The sequence below is a fragment of the Lepisma saccharinum genome, chromosome 27 (assembly GCF_977018435.1).
Source record: "Lepisma saccharinum chromosome 27, izLepSacc3.1, whole genome shotgun sequence".
In the NCBI taxonomy this organism is placed as follows: Eukaryota; Metazoa; Arthropoda; class Insecta; order Zygentoma; family Lepismatidae; genus Lepisma; species Lepisma saccharinum.
In genome coordinates this window covers 15,035,305-15,057,769 of record NC_139255.1, presented here as the reverse complement: position 1 = coordinate 15,057,769, position 22,465 = coordinate 15,035,305, and the positions used below count along the sequence as shown (strand labels likewise).

Sequence of the window (22,465 nt, the reverse complement as noted above, 5' to 3'; positions counted from 1 at the left end):
CGAATGGGATACTTTAGATATTGGAGCAAAAAACGAAAATATGTGGCAAACACAAAACAAGCATTCTCTCGAATGGCCTATCGGTGAACTTTGCTATTCGAAATTGGTTTCTGTACTTTCCCAGTACACTGAAAACGCATCAGTTATTTATTCTTTTGGAGCTGACAAATGCAAGTTTCTGATTACAGTACTTCACCGCACTGTGGTTAACCTCGAGGACCTAGGATGCCCTAAAGCGTCACTGTTAGCCTTCCCTGCACAAAATTGCTGTCGCAATTATCACAGATTAAGGACAATCAAATGTGCTCTTAGAGACGCACATTTATACGCATCTTATCTCCGTAGCTTCATGCTTCAACAGCATATTATAGGAGAAGCCATAAGGACTGCACCTAAACAGAACACCTCAACATCTGACAGTGGATATTCTTCATTAGCTTCGTTTTACAACGACGCTTCAAGTGTGTATTACTTATCCGAGCAAGGTTGCTCTTCCAAAAATAGTGCATTTTCGGATAGTGAACAATGAATAACATTGAAATTGAAAAAATGTTCAATCAGACAAATGTCTGTCTTTTATTTTTCGAGGTGTTTTTGCTAATAATACATTGCCAAAAAGTGTGCAATTGCCTGCTGCATTGATTATTAACACCGACAATGAATCTGGACCAGGGATACACTGGACAAGTTTGTTTATAAACAGTGATAAGGAGGCCCAGTACTTTGATAGTTTTGGTCAGCCTCCTAGTGCAAATGTACTAAAATTTATAAAAAAGAACTGTATTTCATGGTGCATCAGTGAAACGGTGGTTCAAAACCCGAACTCATCCATGTGTGGAATTTATTGTATTATGTTTTTACATTATATGTGCCGTGAGTTACCCCTAACCTATTTTCTGTCATTGTTTGGAACAAACTTAAAAAGAAATGACAGAATTGTATGGACAAAATTCTCAAGTGCCTTTAATTAATTTACAGTGTGCCTGCAGTGAATACTGCATCGAAGACCAGTGTCTTATTTTCTCTATTGCACAAGCAATAGTAGAAAATTATCCTGATCCTACATGTTCTGAATGTGAACTTGGTGTGAAAAAAATGAAAAACTTCTGGCGTGTCAAGGTTGACAGTTCAGAGAAAAAACTTTCTATAAAACTAACACTGTCATTTGAATATGGTTTACATGTGCGGGTACATAACAAAATGATTGAAAAAATGAAAAGCGTTGTGTGAACGCTATGTTTACAACATGTGTACAAAATGACTTATAAAAAACTGTAAAGCGTTGTATTAACGCTATGTATTCTGTATATGTATAACCTGACTTATAAAAAACTGTAAAGCGTTGTGTAAACGCTATGTGTAACCTTTTGTAAAATTAATTTGACTCTGTATTTATTTTGTAGTAGATTAGTTTTAGAACAATAAACTTGTATGTAGTAGACTTGTGCGTTTTATTTCTTTTTTAAAAATAAAACGTTTATAGTTATATGTAGAGTAAAAAAAGCTAAAATTGTTGGTGCAAGCGGTCGTAGGTTCGATCCTTGTTAGGGATCTTGCACAAATCTCAAATACATTAATCGCGACTGTTACTAGAATTCACGTTTATTCCGTCTCGCCACGCTAAACACTTTGGCGCTAGAACAAAAAAAAAACACAACCGAGATAGAACTTGACAAGTTAGTTTGTATTTACAATAAAACACTAGTCAAATTCCATTCTCGTATAACACTTGTACTTAGATAAAAAATGCAATACTTACAACATGGATCATCATGGTGAAGAAAAACTCAGAAGACAAACACAGCAACAAACTCAATAGAAAAAAGTAGAAATCTGAGGACAAATTCGGATTCCCAAGTTTAAATACCCCAAAATTCGGGCCGCCCTATTTTCCATACTGGAAACTAACATTCCCTTTAAATTCACGCTGCCTCGTTAACTCTACAAGTCCAAATTTAAAACCGCAGCCTCTCTTTCCATTAGATAAATTCCTTACATCCACCCGCCTTGAATTATATCACCTTCCACTCATGTCCTTTTAACTTAAAATCCTTTTTTTCGTCCAAATTCTCTACCTGCCTTGGCGATTACTATTTTAAAGTCCGTATCGCCCCACCACACCCACACAGAGAGGGAGTTTCCGCTTAGCGGGAGACTTTTAAAAAATTAGCATTTTACAATCTTTTGTCTTTTTCAAGGGACACAATCACCCCGTGATACATTTTCTTTTTCCACCTGAAATCGAAGCGGTTCGTTTCTCTAACCAATTTATTTTCCCAAAATGTTTTGTCGTGTATTTGCCCCGTCACAACAACAACATCCCGTCTCATCCACAACCCTTTCGCCTTGACCTAAATTAACAGAGGCTTCATTCTTGATACCTGGGCGGAATATTAATTCATTCTCTCTGTCTGGCATCAGAGCGGAATCGAGATTCGGAGATAGTATTCTGTCTAGCGTGTGAAACCAACGTCTTTCATAACATGATGAAATTACTGCATAGTACTAATTAATAACGTTCCATATCGCGGGTTCGAGTACCGGGACCGTCTCCTATCGTAATTGAACCTGTACCTACACCCATTACCACCGTTCATAGCGGTTCATAAACCGTAAACTCTTATTTTCAATACTATAAACATTAATTATTATCGATTTATACGTTACATACTTTGCAGTAATGAATATAAAACCATATGCATAGCGTTTAGTACCTCTAATTACCTTCTTTGTACATATTTTTCATAAAATAAATAATTATATATTCATAAAAGTTATAATTAAGCAAATACATAAATGTAAAGTATTCTAAGTACATGCAAATAAATTCGAAGTACATACAAATTAATTAAAACCCGTGCAAATTAGTTATAAGTACGTGCAAATAAATTAACACCTGTGCACTAATTGCCACTGGCGTATTCCTCTACTACTCGCGACAGCCCGTGAGAGCCTTGGCTTACCTACCGACTGCTGGTCTCCCTCCCACACTGTTCCTCCGTCACCTGTTATAGCGTGGAGATTTTAGACCAGTATTGGGGTGACGGGTGGTCAGCCTGTCGAACCCCCAGCCGTTGTAGGTCTTCTCGACCGGGTTACCGCTCACTCATTCGGAGCTCCCCAATTTCCTCACGATGGTGGGTTGCCACCGGCCCTATACGTAGGCCGAATAAATTCCGGCCAGAGCCGGATTCGAACCTACGCCGTCCCGCAGCGAACGATCTCAAGACGAGTGAACGCCTTAACCCGCTCGGCTACGGAGGAGGACTATATATATATATATATATATAAAGTAAACCGACCTTGCCCCCCAGTTTTGGCATCCAATTGTCGCTACTATTCAAAACCATTATTGGGTATTGTGATGTTGATTATTTGCATGTAAATCACAAACAAGCTAGATGCCTGAAGAAAATTCTGAATGATTGCGTTTTATTTTATTTGTGTTTTGAAGTATTCGTGGCCATGACAGCTCATACTCTTTATTTTGTTAAACACTTCTCTATAGAGACAAAATGAGTAAAGTTTATCAACGAGACAATATGTAAATACTTGCTAATGAGCATAGTGAACTCTCCAGATTTTAGGGAATAATAAATGCGTAATGTCTGATTGAACATGTAGTGCAGGAGCCCGTTGTCTGCCTAATTTCATCCGTGGGGATTCTATTTCATCTATGAACTTGAATAGCACATTTATATGCATAGTCCTTAACTACGACATTTTCTATTTTAGGTAATGTTTGTGTTTATAATACCGTAAGTTACGCACAATTGTAATATTTCGTGTTTTACTGTTAGAAATTTGTTTATCAGGAATTCATGTCATATTCTTATTAACGCTCTCAGATAGGCATTTCCAGCTGTGTAGATTTTTTTCATGAGGCATGTGTCCCCACATTAAGCATCATTGGAATTGGAAATTTACAAATGCTAAATTCATAGATGGCTTCTATCCCATCATTAAAAACCTATAGATGGCGGTTACCGGTAAGGGATGAGCTCCTCCAACCGAAATAAAATTCTGACTACGAGTCTGTCCAATTCACATAGCAAATAACTTAAATTGTGTTTCCTGCATAGTAAGGGACAATGTAAGTACAGAAATTGTGAGAAAAATTTATCCTAAAAGACAGGAGTTTGCCCAGGTGCAATGTCTGTAAAATGGTGTTATTAAAATGAAGCACACTAGTTAATCCCAATTTTGCTTAATTCACATGCAACTAACGTTCATCCAGGTGGTAAACAATTTGAATTATGTTTTCTGTATAGCAAGGTGGAAAATAGGTGCAGATGTGCAATATAAATATATCCTGAAATGCAGAGTGGGGATGTTTCCAATATAATACGTCAATTAAATTATATTAATGATACCAATAGCACAAGTTTACTCTCCCCAGTCTGTGTGGAAACAGCATGGGTTATTCAGAACTCAATAATCTCAGATATCATTCCAATAATGCTGCATGTGAGAGCACTTGTTCCATGGCATGTCTGGCGCTAAAATTGTTTCCCAACATCTGTGTGAGCAATTTAAAGCTTGCAGATAATATAAAAGTTATATTCAATACAATCAAGTTCACTGAGATAAATGATAGTTCACATATTTCTTTATATTTGCGAAAACCACACACGCCCGTAAGAAATCATGTAATAGTAGGCAGAAAAAATAGTAAAAAAAAAAATTGTATGAAATAGTATAATTATGTTTCCGCCATTTTGGTGACGTCATAAAATCTAAAACCTACGTAAAATCAATAGGTGTCATTACTTGGGATTATTCCGAATCAATCTATCCAAGAGCGTAAGTGAATTCGCTTTAAGGCAATTAGGTAAAAGAAAAATCGTCACTTACCTCTTTCTTCCCCTTGTGACAATCTGTCGATCGTGTCGGCCGATGAGTGTGAGGTACTTCGTGCAACATCGCCATTTGGCAATTTGTGTCCCAATTCAGGAGTGTAAGAACGTTGCACTAATTTGACTGATGTTCTCTGGAAAAAAATATAAGCTGGCATTACTAATTAATTCAGACAATCTTGAAAAATTGCCAATGTATATATTGTATAAAATTTTGATCAATGGTAAGAATACACACACAATCACAAAATGTTAATTGTTGACAATATTTTTCATCCCCGCTGTTTGTATAGAACTATGTTGATGAATATTGAATCATATGTTTAGTCTGATAGCAGGAAAATTTAAATCAATCATACAACACGTCTGGAAAATATTCAATTGTGTGCTTTGTTGCTTTCCAAATTTATAATTACCCCCTACGAGATATTGTCCCTTTTACATATATTTAATTTCTGTGGTCTTGTTAGGTCCTCTCAGATAATACACAAGTATTATAATTTCTGTATGTAAATAATGTTGGACTCACAAAAACCTAATCCTGAGAGAATACGTAAATCTGAATAATCTCAATACCAAAGACTAGAGTCATACATTTTAATTATAAGAAGTGTTGTGAAAAGAATAGTATGTTTAGATCAACAATAATGAAATTAGTTTTTTTATATAATAATTTGCTTATGGATACATTTGTGTGCTTGTATTGTGAAAGATACATCTACTAGCTTTGCCCTATGATGCGTAGATTTGTCTGTCATAACTGGTAGGGCACATTTAAACGGCCCTGTCGGGGCACATTTGAACAACACTCTTGAGGCACATTTGAACAGTGAGCAAAATTCATCATAAAAAGATTAACTAAATCATTTCACGCAATATAAAAATGGTCGACAGTCCATGTAGTTCATGGATAACTGGAGCTTTGTTTGCAAACTTTATTCAACAAGATGCTATATGTAACAAAGAGGACAACTATTTCACTAATGGAGAGCCACAATAGCCATTGCACGTTAGGTGCTAATCTGCTTGTAAAAGAGATAAGAGTAGCTACTTCTAAAAACATTTCCTCGTTGTTGAACACATCGCCCCCTGCCAGTAGATGTTAACCTGATGGGACATTTTAAGGGTAAGCAACTGGTAGCACAAACCGACCAGATGACAGCCAATGCTGGAAAACACATCAGTAGGGCTCGGAACTTTATGTCTTATAAAAGTGTAAAACATTTATGTAATTATGTCATAAAGTTTTTAAAATATGTGATAAAATTTAAAATATGTCAGAAGAATGCAAAAATATCCCCAGTAAAGTCAAAAATATGAACAACAGTGTTTTCCAATTTCCCATTATCCGGGAAGTCAGCATCTTCCAGTGACGATCGACTATGATGGGGCTGGGTATTAAATGAAGTCAGAATCCCGATAATCTTTTGTCTGAAGTGAAAAAAAACGGTAAAGAAAAGAGAACAATTGAAACTTGGTTACTTCCTGCCCGATGATTACGTGTCGGCAGAACAACGACAGAGAATATTTTTCCTCAATAATGTTCGCACGGCCATCAATTGTTGGCTGGATAAAAGAAGAGGGGGTATCATTGATATGTACTAGTTGGTAAGAAAGGACGGCATCTGCTTTTTAATTTCTAAGTACATATTTTCCTTATCCCGCCATCGAAAATATAAACTATCCCTTGCACTAAAGGTAAGAAGAATAAATTATAAATAACCAATTATATGCAAGGAAATTACGAAATTATACAGAATATGTCTTATTATGCGAAATATGAAGAAATATGTTTTAAAACGCGAAATTGGTAAAATATGTCAAAATATGCCTGATAAAGGTGGTCTATTTCGGCTGATTTTATCAGATACGTAATGATCTCACTCCAGTATTGGATACGATGCCAAAAAAAAACAACATATGTGATAGCATAAAGTCCCGGGCTCTACACATCACTTTTTATCGGCAATTGCAAATACAGAGATGACCGCTCTGTAATAAATTTCGAGCCATCGTCTGTAATCAACACAAAAGCGAGAATCATCTAAAATAATATGTATTAGTACGTATGTAATATTAAACATGTGGTTTCCAATAAATTTAGTTAAACAAGACATCGCTCAAAAGTGCCCCATGTTTGTCAAATGCTCCCATGAATAGGGCACACTTGAACATGTTACGAACATTTTGTTTAACACATTCAGTTTCCAAAATAACTTTAATTTTTGTGTGAAATTGAGTTTACATGTACAGGAAGACTGTTTTTGTTAATTTTCTATTAAAATGTAATAAACCAATTTTGACTATGAAATAAAACAATAAAATATGTACTGTGCCCCACTCTTTCCTACCTTAAAACCACGAGATGGAAACTTAGAAACGATGAAGGTTTTCAATCTATAATGAAAAAAGTAGGTACAAGTCTGGATAAAATATCGAAAATAAAATTGTAATTCTAGTTCTTAAGACGTGTAAAAGTTGAAATTTCCTCATTACCCTAAGAATTCTCTAATTTTCCTACTTCTAAGAATGGAAAAGATTTGAGCGGAATCTCTTAATGAAATAAAGATATAAATAGGTTTCGCGGAAGCTACATACACGCATGTATTCCGCTTGAGCTTGGAAAAATATGTCATTCTGGTTAAATACCAATTTGTTTAAAAATGGTGGAGTACATTATCGTGTCTATCCAGTCGGTCTATCCACCTCAGTAGTCTATTCTAGTGAGTTGATTTGGAGTGACGTAATGTTTAAAACAAGAATAACGATAGTAGTGGTAAAGAGGCATTAAAAAGTGACTACAGCTATTGCCGGTAGAAGGTGTGAAAATGCGGCTTAGTACTACCTAAGATTGTTAATGAATGCATGAATGAGTTTAAAAATGTTTAAAAAGGTTTGTAAAGAGACTCTTGGGAATGGTTAAAAGTGCGAGGTTGTAAAGTGACCTTCACAAGACAAGAAAGGTAAGGTCAGTACAAAAACTTCCTCCGAAACAGTGTAAGAGGTCTACTCTCATTAAAAAGCTAAACGTATTTGTTAAAGCACTGTCATCATCTCGCAACATGAATAATAAACTGTTGGAAAGATCAAACGTTTGTCTGATGAATGTAAAATCGGCACTTTTGTAAGAATATGTCGAACATTATTTCTAATAATATAAAATACAGAAAGAAGATATTTGTTAAATACATTAGTGTGAAAATAGTAATATTTCATTAAAGCCCTACAAGAGATAGAAGCAAAAACGTGTATTTTAAACTCAGTAGTTTGAAATGTATGAGATGTATGAAATGTATCCCCGAAAAGTGTGGAGCAAGGCCAAGGAGCAACGGCATAGAAAGGGGGGAAGCTAGTGGGTAGAGCGAAGCAGTAGGCGCTGCTACCAAGACTGTAACTGCAGTCGCTTTCTTCCCTCCACACAACACTGTTCCTCTCACGTGTCCATTTGTAGAACTGTCTTGCGTCGCTACTTGCGCAGAGACTTGTTTTCGTTGCTTGCTTGAAATATCCCCGGGACAGAGTATAGACTGAAATTGGCTCACCTTATATTCCCACGAAGTTTCCATTTCCAGACCGACGGGCGAGGGGGATGAGTATTCTGTGACTCTTTCTATTAGATCGAATCCAGCTGCACATTTTCGCAATCGAGAGATTTCTTCGCCGGCATTTCGTCGTCCTCGCTTTCACCAGGGCCCCACGCGGCCAACTCGAGCGGCATCCCCGCCTCTTCCACTACGAGATAGCTTCCCCTGTTCGAAGCCACCGTGGCAACACGTACACGGAACCACCGATCGGCAAAAAAAAAAAAACCGGCAGCGGTCTGCCGATGTGTACCGCTGGACAGTTGACCAAATACTGAACGCCGTTGGATGGTCGTGAGAAGAAGTGCGCAAGCGCAGGTGTTGATTTATTAACAAAATCTCATTTTCCGGAAGTAACAACATATTAATTGGTTCTTGCGGATAAAATATAGGGATCCGTGGAAGTTGTATGTTAGTATGCAGCGGAGAAATGCGATGTAAATTTATGGAGAATGCGTTGGACGTAGATAAACCGGAGATGAATTCTTGTGAAAGTTTCGGCAACAGAACAACTTTGCTGAGTGTCTCCGCATTAATTCCATCCCCCCTTTCTTCTGGAGTTCTCCAGATTGAACGCAATAGAAAACACAGAGGAGAAGAGGGACGAGGTCTTCTTGAAAATCTGGCTGGGCCATATTCACAATCCCGTTTCTAGTTTTTAATTCTTGACTGCTCAAGAAACTTTAAACTCTCTTACGTGCAACATTTGCTTTTCCACTGTATCAGATTTTTCCTCGGAAATTTCTTAAAATTCATTGATGCAGTCATAACATTAAGCTTACATGTAGCACGAAGAATAGCGCTCTCGCATTTCGTGCCAGAGGTCCAGGGTTCGATCCTAAGTTGGATCAATATGTTTAACCAGCTTAGTAAGGAATGTATTTTAGTCCGGCCATAGCTGCATGTAAGTGAGGGGATTTATGGGTCCAAAACCCCTCCTATTGACTTTATTACAATTGTGCACTAATTGTGTAATCAAACAAACAAAACACAAAAGGTCATATATTCGTTGAAAAGGTTTTTGATACTTATTACTATCACGAAAAAGGTAAGTATTTGAATGATAAAATACAAATTATAATAATATTTAATGTATAGATAATATTGTTCGGGCCAATAAAATTAATTAAACTAATGTTTGTCCATGGGGTTTAGATACATTTTAGAATAACTTTAAAACAACCGTGTACCCTCGTCAGCCTTGCTTGTGAAACACTTTGATTATATATTTCGTAAACACGAAACGTACAGGTTATAATAATATTTATACTTCAATACGGCATTCCTTAGGTTCTAGTATAATTTGTGCTAATGTAATATAATTACAAAAATAAAGCTTCAACATAAATTATCTCGATTTAGCTATTTACTAAACTATGACGCAAACATTTTGTACTGCGAAATCCTCATCAAATGTTATGTCATTCTATGTGCATTCAGTCTTGTAAAGTACTTTCTTACTGACAAGAATGAATTTCAACACATTCTATTCGTTATGCTATTTGTAGAAGGTATTTACAAGCTTTATATAACCTTGAAGAAGTTAGTCACGAATCTGAAGTACATTCACAAGATGTTGAAATAAATATACATCACTAACGTGAATTTGATGTCTAATTGGCAGCTAGTACTCGTAGGCCAATTTTTGAGAAGATTCTTCTATTTTAGTATAATGTAGATTCGATTCCCCAGAAAATTTAAAAAATGAGAATTGTAATGAATTTTTTTCTCAATGAAGGTTTTACAAGAAAATTCGATGTACTCTTACACATATTCGAGATAGTGAGATATTTAAAACTACAATAGTCTATCTATTCAGAATATAGCTGTATCGATTCTGATTTGGTCATATGGATCCTAACGGTAACGTGGTAAACTCATCTCAAATTTGTTTATCTTCTCAATATATTGCAAACATTATCAAGCCATAAACAATTCAAATCTCTTTCCTTTAACTTGAATGCTTTGTTTAATTTTCAGTTTCGTTGTATTAAATCCAGTAGTTGAGTGGGAAACACTTAAGTTTAATTTTGACTTTCGAGTACACAGAGAACATGAGAGAATTTAACAATGTTTAGTACAAACTCTCTCACATGTTGCATAGTATATTCTATGGATTTGTTATTTTTCTGTGTTATCTAAACAAGATAAGAGTGAATTGTTGTAAGATACTTTGTTGCAGGTTAGGCCGTAGTGGTTTCCTCTTTAAACTACGCTCACAAGGATTAACACATTTTCCAAAAAATGTTGTTCGAATGTATAAATCTAAGTTACTTTATTAAAATGTATTTCAGTTTTTTATTTAGTTTATTTTACTTCGTTTTTCTGCCATATTTTGCCAATCGCGAAGATGAAGATGTGTAATCATATAATGAAATCGATGAAGGAACACTCACAAACAACACCTAGGCCCAGGCCGAGATTCAATCCAGGGACATCAGACATCATAACGCTCTGTGCTAACCACTCCACCAAAGAGGTCGGCAGAAATAATTATTATTTAATGCTATTTTGTGGAATCCTACTATCAGTGTTCTTTGTAAGTTATTTAACAATCTGAAGCGATTGATTGGTTGATATTATTTACTTTACTGCGCTTCTCCGCCAGGTTTGGCTAATAGGGAAGATGGGGATGAATTGTCATAAGATGAAATGGATGAAACGTCAGTAACAAACACACAACACATGCCACCGTGGCGGAGTGGTTAGTGCATCGCGCTACGACGCCTAGGGTACCGGGTTTGTATCCAGGCCTGGGCACGGATGTTTGTGAGTGTCCATTAATCAATTTCGTCATATCATCACTCATCCCCTTCTTCGCAAATTAGCCAAAAGTGGCACAAAAAGCGAAGCAAAATAAACCAAATCAACAACAACACACACACAGGGACAGCACACAACACGATCAACAAAGAGAATTATACTGGCTGTAAGTCCAGACACCAGATCCTCACTATTGTGCAAAATCTAGGGTGTACTACATAGTAGGGAGGTTGACATTTGGATGTACTCGCAAAGGATCACCCGTGTCACCTCACAATCTATGACAGCTATCCGACATAGGTAGAATTGAAGTAAAGGGTGTACCGCCGCACACATGAAAAGTATATTGGGAATTATTATTACTCTATGAATTTTTTGCTGAAATTTATTTGCGTGCTGTAAGATGATGAACATTAATATCATGCTTTGGTTCTAGCTAAGAAGGTCACTAAATTTCAGAAAAATAGACTGACAAATTTCTGTTGATATTTTAGTAAAATATAGAATGCACTTTCTTGCGTAAATAACAAAAATGAACCATCACGAAATAAGAAAATACTTAGTTTTGAACCACTAAATTATTTAGCACCCGAGTCACTCCGCGCCGCCCCCTCTCTGAGTGTGTGAAAGAAAGAGAGAAAGAACTCAGAGAGAGAGAGAGAGAGAGAGAGAGAGAGAGAGAGGGGGGGGAGGGGGCGAGCGAGAGAATACCGAGAAAGAGACGGAGAGTTGGAGTGTTTCGTAAAGGAGACCCAAGATATATATATTTGAATAATAATATGACGAGCGTGGAAATTTTGCTGTCGTTGTACTTTTATATATATATACATATCGTTGTGTGTGTGTGTGTGTGTGTGTGTGTATGTACAATAGCCACGTGTTACGTTCCTAGTAACTTTCCTCACCCTTTACTTCTATAGTCAGGAGCATTGAGTCTCTAAGGGTCTACACTGAAACCTATCTTGAGGTTAGGTGCAGAACAAATCCAACCAAAGTCGTGAAGTTTTAATCAAACGTTTATTTGCCGCTTGAGAACTTACAGCCAGTGGTTAGGTAACTCGTAACTGGAATTTGGAGATCAATTGTTAATAGATAATTTCAAACTTACTAGAAAGGTCAAACTAGAGTGACCCAAACCTAGGTTTTACAGAAGAGCCGCTTGCACCTATTCACTTCTTCCTAGACTGACACCACAACAGACCTCCTTACGGACCAAAGTGCTTTGTATTTATAACCAAAGTTCCAGCCTCGAACACCTGTATTTAGGTAATTTCTTATTACAATACTCCAAATTACAACAGAAAGATATTTGAAACATACATAGTTTGGCAATTAATAATTTACAAAGAAAGTTTACATATTCATTTGAGTTAACAATTATTTCTTTAACGTTGATAAAATCTTACATTTTGGAAATATACAAATTTAAATGTTATGTCATTATTTAATTACAATTAGGTTAGGTCATCAAACATTGATAATCTTTGATTGGCAGATCTATATTTACAATATAATAAATGCCCGTTGTCTTAAGCGAGCTGACTTCATTAGATTGTTACAGAAAGGTGAATACATTAGTTCAACAACGCCCTGATTGGCGCGATCATATTTGCGTCACAACCCGAGCCATACAACATGTAGTATCATATACATTAACAAGGACTCGAGGTAACACTATATAGATTTTTCTTTTAACATGGAATTTCAAAGTTACCAAATAGGTAAGGTCGTAACACACAGTAGCTCAGTTGGTATAGATTCTGACTAACACGCAGAAGACACGGGTTCGAATCACCGTGAAGGTGATCTAGACCAGGAATTTCTCAGTCATTTCCTTGTCTCTTCTGGAATCTGAGGCCCACCCAGCCTCGTATAATAGGTACTTTTGGCCATCCTTTGTGGATAAAGGCGGCTGGCTGGGTGTGGAGCTGATCACATCATTCCAACTATGGCCGAGATGAGGGACGTGTTGAGCTCTATACATAAGCATCACCCCATGGGTGTCGCCATGGCAGTTGTGCACACGCACATCTTTACATTATATGTACCGTCGCCTGTCCTTAACTGCACCTGTCTCCTTGAACTTCTGGAGTAATCCTGCAACTGTCACTTGCGACACTGGATCTCGTCAGGGGTGTAGTTGATTAAAATCACTTGGCACGTGAACTTCTCTCCCCGGACAGCAGTACGATCTCGATGCGTTCCTCACGCGTTAGGAGCATTCTGGCACTGTGGCACCTCGAAAAAGAGACATTTGTTACAATCATGCAGTCATAGGATTTTCCTTATTAAAGACATGTTAATAGAATCTTCACCATTACATTTAACGTGAAGTTGTAGCTTGATTTGATATATCACATCAGCCACTTCTCATTTAAATTTCTTCAGTTGAATTCAACATGGCGGCCACCAATATGGCGGACATCCGCTTGGTACACACCAATATGTTTCCCCTAGGCCTAACCTGTTTCTATTATGACCAGTTGTGCCCAGCCTAAATCATTTACATTTTAAAGGGGGTGGTAAGGCAGTTTTGAATCGGACTGTGAATTGCAGAACGACCCTCTTAAAGCCTTTTTCACGTGTTTCTTGTGCACACTAGAGATATGAGTATATTCAGAATGAATATGTAGTAGATGCTGACAGTTAAATTACAGGTAATCTTAATTTCAGCTGCTTTATTTTGCTCGAAATGTGACGTAGTCTCTTTCGTGAGGAACCTGGAAGAGAATTAGTGAGAGTAATTTATTCTGTAAACTGGAAAATTTGTGGCATCTAAGCTCTTAGGGAATTTTTAACGACCGTCATGCAAGTATTTGACTAACTAACAAGGGGAATTCTACAGACTTGGTGATTTCTGTAGACGAAATCAGCACGAGCAATAAACATTGTAGATCTTCCAACGTGTTAGCTGACGCATGTAATATTTGTTCAAAAGATTATAATTTTTTTAAAAAAATATTTTCAGTTCTTATTAAACTTACCAAACTTACAGAAAAAAATCCTCTTACGTCACTGTGATAAAATTCTGTTCTCCTACTGATGGATTCAATGATAAAAATCTGAACATAAAATACGACCTGCGATATTATTTTCTCGTTTTAGTGTAGATAGCTTATTTTATTCGTGGTTATTTAGCGTTAATGTTATGAACAAAAGGTGAACTGATTAAATCGCTGATAGGACAGAGACACGCCAATTCCTTGCAAAGGATTCAAATCCAAATCTTGTACAGTGGGATCAATAAGTATTTCCATCACCACGTTTACTCCCTTTGTTTTATGTAATGAGAGAGCTTCAAGAACTGACAAAAAAACACCAAACAATGTGCTTACAACCTCTGAAACAATATACGTACAAATACAGTCTTTAGAAAATACGTAGGATAAAGACAAAAGCCAACGAAGATTGTCATGGACAATTTGTTGAGCAATACTTATGGATCCCACTGTATCATCGAATCGGCTTTTAATCCCACTTTCAAAACTGTAGATCCAGTTCCGATTAGCTTTACTGTACAAAAAGTGGACTTACCGGTATAACACCAACTCAATCAATCGTACCATCCAAGTAAGTTATTTCTTCTTGAAATATTTTGTTGTGGGAATACGAAATGTGGAATGAGTAGTAGATGGAAAGTTTAGGAGAATTGAGCAAAAAATGCTCCTTAGTATATTAGCATTTCTCATTCTAGTTCAAATATCTACCCAGAGGAAAATACAGTTTTCGAAGGTGACAATACACAGTGCTCCTTAAGCTAAAGTGAATAAGTGTATAGCAACACTTGCAATCAGCATGACAATTGCTGTGGTTTTACATGTTGTCCACTACAGTGCTATATATTTCGAATATAAATAGCTAAGAAAAATATATGCATTCTAATATGATTCTTACATACCCAATTGCGAACTTAGATTTAGTGCAAGTCCTACATTGTTAAAAAATATATAAAATTCGTAAACCTTCTATACCTTCTGCACCCCCCCCCCCACAAACACGAACACGCAATCAATGTTAACATATGTGAATGTGTTATCGCACACTTTTCCAAATATCACTGAATTTTCACTGAAGTTTTGCTTGTACAGTAACAACAAACTGAGGAACTCTCAACACGTTCTTTGTCACACACGTTGAAAGTTCCTCGGCAGGGGTTTTCATCGTGAGCATTCATTGCCATAAAAAGCCTTCATTCTCTGATGAATGTCAATTGGGGGACACATTTTCTGCAGTTTGAAACTCTTGTCACTCACACACAGTTTCAGGTGCACCGACATAGTATGGTTACATGCTGCCATTTTCCTCGCTCTAGTTCAGCAACCCCTGGTGATATAAGTTTGAAACTTAGAATGGTGAAGGGGGAAAATCGGAAGAGTACAATGCATGGTTGCTCAAAATCCAAAATGTATTTACACCGTCACAAAAAAATATCAGGCATTACTTTTCATCTCGCCCTTGTATTATATGTTATTAAGATTTTGTCAACATCGTTTTGATGCGGACTCTGAAATATGGCTTCCAAATTTTGCCGTACCTTTTATCACTATTTTCATTCTAGGATGTTTTTTACCAGTTATTGCACTTGACTTTGTTTTATCCTCTGAATGTTTATGTTACAAGTTGTAAGAATTGATTGAAGTTTGAAAATAGACATTTGTAGATCATATTCACTTGCTGCAATCAATATATGGTATTTTTCAAATATTACTGCTTGTAGTATTTTAGTTCCGGCAATATACGTATATTGCTGGCGGATTTAAGGTTTTCATTCCTGAATTATTTTATCAAGGTATAGAATACATAATAATGGAGAAAGAACGCATCCTTGTCTTAGCCCATGATTCATTTCAAAATCTTCAGTTGTTTCTCCATTATATGTTTTAATTTTCAATAATGTAGTTTCATAAACGTTCTTTATTGCATTTACTGCATCTTTCGTTCTTAATGTGAAAATAAACTTCAAACATGAGAGTACAAAGGGCAACACTTTACTATTAAACTTTTACTGCATTGGTTCACCCTTGTAAAATCATTTCAAACTTAAGCTACTTGCTTAACTACTAGAGATCTTCTATACATGCCAGACCTGGAATGTTTCCCGTAAGGCAAGAGCAAATTATTCTATGAGACTATTTTTTCTGGAGAAGCTAGTTTAGACTGTCTGCATACAGACTAAATTTATCCCACGAAAAGAATAAATTTTCCACCTGCAAATCTGAGTTAAAATTTTGTTACGTAGTGGCAATAACTGTTGTCCACGCTACACGTTTGAGACACAATCCTTGTTCTCGGTTTCCAGGAAGTTTCCAACTGACTGATTTATACATCAGGGAGAGGTGACAAGCGTGCCACGATCCGTTTCCATTTAATAGTCATTGTTATGACCAAGTTTCCCTCTCTTGTACGAGGATGTTCGTCTACTCTTTTTAACCAACCAGTGCACGCACTGCTGGCCCGAATGAAGTTAGAATCTCTTTGCATATCCCTCAGAAACCTGACGCTGGAAGATATATATAAAAGATGGTGGAGTGAGGAGTACATAATTAGATAAAAATGGAACTCTTTTCATGTTCTTTCAACGTCCCCTTGTTGGAACAACAGCCCCCTTCCCCCTCTCCTTCGCTCGAGGAACATTCTTGGATGTGTGCCCGGGACATCTTCCATTGGATCCCACGAAACGAAACAAAATAGGATGAAGTATTCATTCCTTTAACATTAATAATTAATGAGCTCGTATGAATAAAGAACATATACGATGGGACCAAGTGGTAGGTTTTGTTTCCCCCTCTTTACTCTGATGTTTACAAATGTTGCATGATTATTACGCAAGCGTCTCTGCAGCATGAAGTTGAATGGCGCTAAGGCTTCATGAAGTTAGAACGTGAGTAACGTCTGTTCTCTTGGGTTGTGGGAGGGTGGTGAAAGCGTCAATGGTGGGGTAGATCAACGCCTAGGCTTGGGAGATGGTTTTCAAGGTATCGGAAGCCAAACGAAAAGATTAATGTCAGTGCATGAAAGACAAGGCGATGGAAATGTTACAAGAAAAGGTAGGCAATGAATGAAGGGTTCTGAGTCTTCTACAATTGAATCTGAAGAAGAAAATAAACTAAATGAAAAATTGTATTTGGGTTCTAGAATAAGTAGTGACACATTTTATTAATAGATGGAATAGTTTTCTGCACTGTGGAAATTCCTGTTGGAGGAAAGACATATAAGAGAAAGCAACAAAATAATTGTTTGGATAGAAAACATAAACACTAACTAACTGACTAAGGCAGTTTATATTTAAGCAAGAAAACGCTTAACACGTGACGTGTCAACCACCTATCAGGGCCTTCCTCAGAAATGAAATCAAACTAAAATGAAATAAAGTTCAAACAGGAAGATATATCGTCCATTAGTAGGTTAATCTGTTGGCTACTTATGCTCATCGCCGCGATTGACGAAATAGGTAGAAAAGGGGCGCAAATTCATCCAAAATGGAAATACAGTTTGGATCACTGAGAGTGAGACTATATTGAAACGAACTGCTGTTAAGTCCACTTTATGAACAGATTGGTTAAATGGGACTGGACCAACAGTTTACAATGGGATCCAAACCGCCTTCACCAGTTATCAAATTGGGGACCCCATGATTACAAGCCGACGACGCTACCACTATGCCTATATTGAAACAAGTACTGCATAAGAATATTATGAGTGCAAAATAGAAATGATTTTCTTAAAGTGCATTTTACTTTTTTAAATTTAATTTATTACTTTTCTTCACTGTTTGTGTACGTATCTCTTTACCTTATATTGACTTTGTTTCCTAACGTATTTCTTTCTTTGGTTGAATCATAATTATCGTACTAATTGTTTATGAAAAGGCCCTTTGTAATTGCTATCGTTGAAATTTTCCTCAAAATTGTCTACTCCATTTATACCCATCCAAACATTTAAAATCACGTGTCATCATTTTCTTGTTAATTTCTTCCCATTACAAGGATTGCATTTAAGAATAAACTAGATTATATTACTTTGTCCCTGAGTTACTGAAAATCCTTGAAATGAAAGTGTACTTATTAGACATTCGAAAGTATCTAATTTCGAATTATTTTCTCTTCTCAAGTATTCGAGATGAGCGTTTTCATTGAGTGAGCCGGTCTCTCATGTTTCCTTGCCCCTTCCTTCTCTCTTCTCTTCCGAAGGGAAATTACCAACACGAGATTTGCTGAACCTCGGGGCTAAATCCTATTTAGTTTCCGCATCCGGTTCATTTCGGGCCAAGTAATTCGATTTTGGAATATTTCACTGAGTTCTACATCCACCCCTGACTTCCTCCCCTACTTTTGGACTCAATGGATAGTGTCAAAGCTCATACATTTTAATATTACCTTCAGGACATTACAGCGAGCTACCGGCAGACGAGCAGCGTGGAAATTTGATAAGGAGTTGATAAAGTGAGCAGGGAGAGAGAGAGAGAGAGAGAGAGAGAACACACACTTACATGCGAGGAAAACGCGTGCGAGCAGGAACCTTTGAAAACTGTTTGATCTCCAAGACTCCAAGAGGTGAGAAATAATGCTTAGGCAAATCAGCCTTCGCTTCGTAACCTTCGGTTTCAACGATTTATTTTCTCACTTTTATGATTGAGAGAATTTTATTCCTTTCGTTCGAATTCTCGACTTTGACTTTTGAGATAATAAAATCATTTAGAACGGCATTTATATAGCCTTTAATTCAATTTAACATGTTTAAATCTTAACCCTAGCTCGCCCGATTGGGGCGGGGGGTGCTCCCATGCCCTCCACCTCTATTTTCTCGATTTTTCAACTGTAAAAATTTTCATAAAACATTGAAATAAATTGCATTGCTGCCTAGGGTGTTCTCAATACTTATTTATTACTTTCGTTTACAAAAATATAAATGTAATATAAATAGGAGGCAAAATGCACTAGTTGGAACTATCAGGTGCCATCTTTGGATGTGTATTATTGGAGGCACTCATTGCAGTGGCAGTGTACAATTAGTTGATAACGATAGTAATTATTGCAATTATTATATTTGATAAACAATTGCACCTATATAAAAAGTATTAATGAGAAAATTATTGTATTTTTTGTGAGTTTTAATGAATGATAAAATATATGTAAGACACTAGTGCTATGGCGAGAGGTTAGTATTTATTATTAATGGTGGGAAGTTTTTTAATTATTCTAATTAATAAATTACTGCACATATATAATCAACAAACGAAGTAGTGATTCATTAATGAAATGATTTCTTGAATTTTAGTGATAAAGAAAGTGTGGGCCTGTCAGCTGCCTCCGTCCTCGGGTAAGTAAGTTTCTGTAAGTTTCTCGTACGGCACAGGTAAGCTAGGGTTAAATGCCGTAATGTTATAAGCGTACGTGACCATATCAACAATATGGTTATTGAGTGATTTCTTATATTTTTAAAAACTGTGACAAATGTAAAACAATAGCAACTCTCTTTGGGTTTCGCCCGTGTTGTAATTATATTTGGAACGAGTTTACAATACCGGACCACTCTCCAATTTCTATGAAATGTCGCCTACTCACTAATTGTGAACTCCTAAACACGAATCTGCATGTAATAATTGGCGGTCAAGTATGGAAATCGAGAAAAAAACTAAATAAACTATGTTTTCTTAACTTAACGTAACCTTACCATAAGAACAATAGCTCCACGGAAGACGCCATTTTCCCAACATGAAGAAATCAACAGGCAAGACAAGGTATAGTTCTCGTAGCTAAAATATTAATTTTTCTTTGTATTTATGCTAATGAAACCTAACCTAACAGGCCTAACCTAACCTCGTAGGCATTCCTCGTCTTACGTCAGCAAGATTATTGTGCATAAAGGAAGACCATTAACGAATTGCGAAAGAAAGATGGTTCCGAATTGCTGTGTAGGGAGATTCAGAGTGGTAAATCGCAAGATTATTTTACAATTTCTAGACGTAAATGTACAATTTTAACAAGCGACCGCCAAATATGAACTACAGTTACGTCATCAGGACACCAAAATTAGTTAGTAGGCGAAATTTTATAGAAATTGGAGAGTGGTCCGGTATTGTAAACTCATGCCTTATATTTATATGCTTGTTCATGAGAGGGCAGAATTTGTCACACGTTTAGTTAATTAATTAATTAATGTATGTACAAGATAAGATTATGAATCATTATGTTAATACAATATCAGAAAGTAGGAATCATATCAATGATTGTTAAACTTTAACTGAGTACAATATCACTTTACGTCATAGACTAATATTTACAATAATAAGAAGCTTCTATATTTAATCCGTTTATATAGAATTCCGTAAATAAAATCAATTTGACCATTTTGTTTCACACAGTGCCATCTATTGAGAAATTTTGTTTCTAATCTAAGAAGTGTATGTGCTTCAAACGTAACAAAAATGAAGTTAATGCCAATCTTGGAGTTTATTTCAAGAAAATCCATTATCAGCGGGTGCTTACGTCATAAGGAGAAGAAACCTCTAAACTTTCAGGTTTCTTGGTCAAGGGGTTTGGGTTGTTCATTAATGAGTCTGTGAATGACGCAACACTCTTTTCTATATTAAGATAAATATTTCCTACAGAATATTGTCATTCAGAAACCTGTCAAGCAAGGACGGATTTATTGAATAATTCTATTCTGGAATTTTTGTTTGTTCGGTCAAAGATTTGATTTAGTCTATTTTACATGGTATTTCCGTCACGTTTGGCTAATAGCACATATAAGGATCAGTGGATGAGTGATGATATGATTAACTTGATGAAACGACATTCACAAGAACACTCATGTCCAGGCTTGTATTCGAACCAGGGTTCCTTGACACCGTAGAGCACCGTACTAACCACTCCGCCAAGAAGGAGGCTGGTTTACATAAGAATATTTGAGAGGCAGTAATTTTCACATTTTTACACTTTCTCCAAATTCTGTTTTGTGAGATTTTCATTATAAGCACATGACTTCTGCTTCCTTGTCAAAAGCTGTTAATAGGGATGAAGCACCTATGTGTGCTCTTCGATGTTCAGTGGCGAAATAACAACCAATTTCTTTAAAATTCATTTGTGGTGAGCCACAGCCTCACTTCTGTTTGCACTTCACCATCAGAATCAAAGTAAACTCCTCTCAAGTGTTGTATAAGAACGCATCACCTTAACGTTCTTACCGTGAACCAAGTTTCCGGTACCTCAGATCTGCGAGTATCGCCTGCACTCGCTCCCGTGATGTGCCACAATTGAATGCAAGCTCCACCTGGGTTATGCGACGGTTCTCTCTAATGAGTTCTTCGACACGATTCCGATTACCTTCGTCAGTTGCAGCACGCGGCCTTCAACCTTCTTCCTTGTCTCATACCTTAAGAGTTTCTCGGCTGGTGTTTTCATTACGAGCACCAACAGTCCAACATGGTAGAGTATTCTATACATTCATCCCCGTAAAAAGCCTTCATTCTCCGATGAATGTCAATTGGGGCACATTTTCTGCTGTTGGAAACTCGCTCCTCCAGGGACACCGACATATTATGGTTACATGCTGGCATTTTCATCGCTATAGATCCCGTTGCGGAGTGGTTGGCACATCGCGCTACGATGTCAGGGGTTTCGGGTTCAAATCCCGGCCTGGGCATGGATAATTTCATAATATCATCAAATCATCACTCATCCCCATCTTCACAAATTAGCCAAAAGTGGCACAAAATGCGGAGTAAAATAAAGCAAATCAATCCTCTTTATAGTTCAGCACCCCCTGGCGATACATGTTTGAAAGTTGCAATGGAAAAGCGGGAAAGTCTGATTAGTACAATGCATGGTTGCTCAAAATCCAAAATACATTTACACCGTAAAAAAAACATAAGAGGCATTACTTTTCAGCACGCCCTCGTAGTTCGATTTCTTTTAAAAGGTAATGCTAACGGCTCTATTGAAATAACCGTCCGTCGCTATCTGATCGTGTAGCGCCTTGGTTTCAGGCAACCCAAATAACATTGCATTTCCACGGGTTGCATACCATTCTCGGATATATATCATATGAGAGTGAGCCGTGAAGGAGATGGAGTTGTAGTTTTCTAGATATGGAGTAAATAATACTCCGTTCTCCGTTGTGTTAATTCATTTTGTTTTGCTTGGTAACGAACGTGGTTAATGGGCTTCATATTTTCGCTCCATGCATTAGTGATACTCTTTATTTCGCAATATAGTTGAAGTATTTGAGGAAAATATATGCGTAGAACAACTTCAAAGAAAATGC

At 36.8% G+C, this 22,465-nt stretch overlaps 1 protein-coding gene across 1 annotated transcript in view; it reads right to left on the bottom strand.

Annotated features, from left to right (window-relative positions):
- The window catches only part of LOC145980152 (dipeptidase 1-like), a 169,161-nt gene extending 147,558 nt beyond the window's left edge, over nucleotides 1-21,603 (bottom strand). Inside the window, exons 1-2 of the mRNA XM_083113195.1 lie at nucleotides 21,526-21,603; nucleotides 4,855-4,990 (exon numbers count right to left, since the gene is read on the bottom strand). Of these exons, the coding sequence (XP_082969321.1) occupies nucleotides 4,855-4,990; nucleotides 21,526-21,603 (214 nt within the window). The remainder of the gene's footprint in view (nucleotides 1-4,854; nucleotides 4,991-21,525) is intronic.
- Nucleotides 21,604-22,465: the final 862 nt, after the last annotated feature.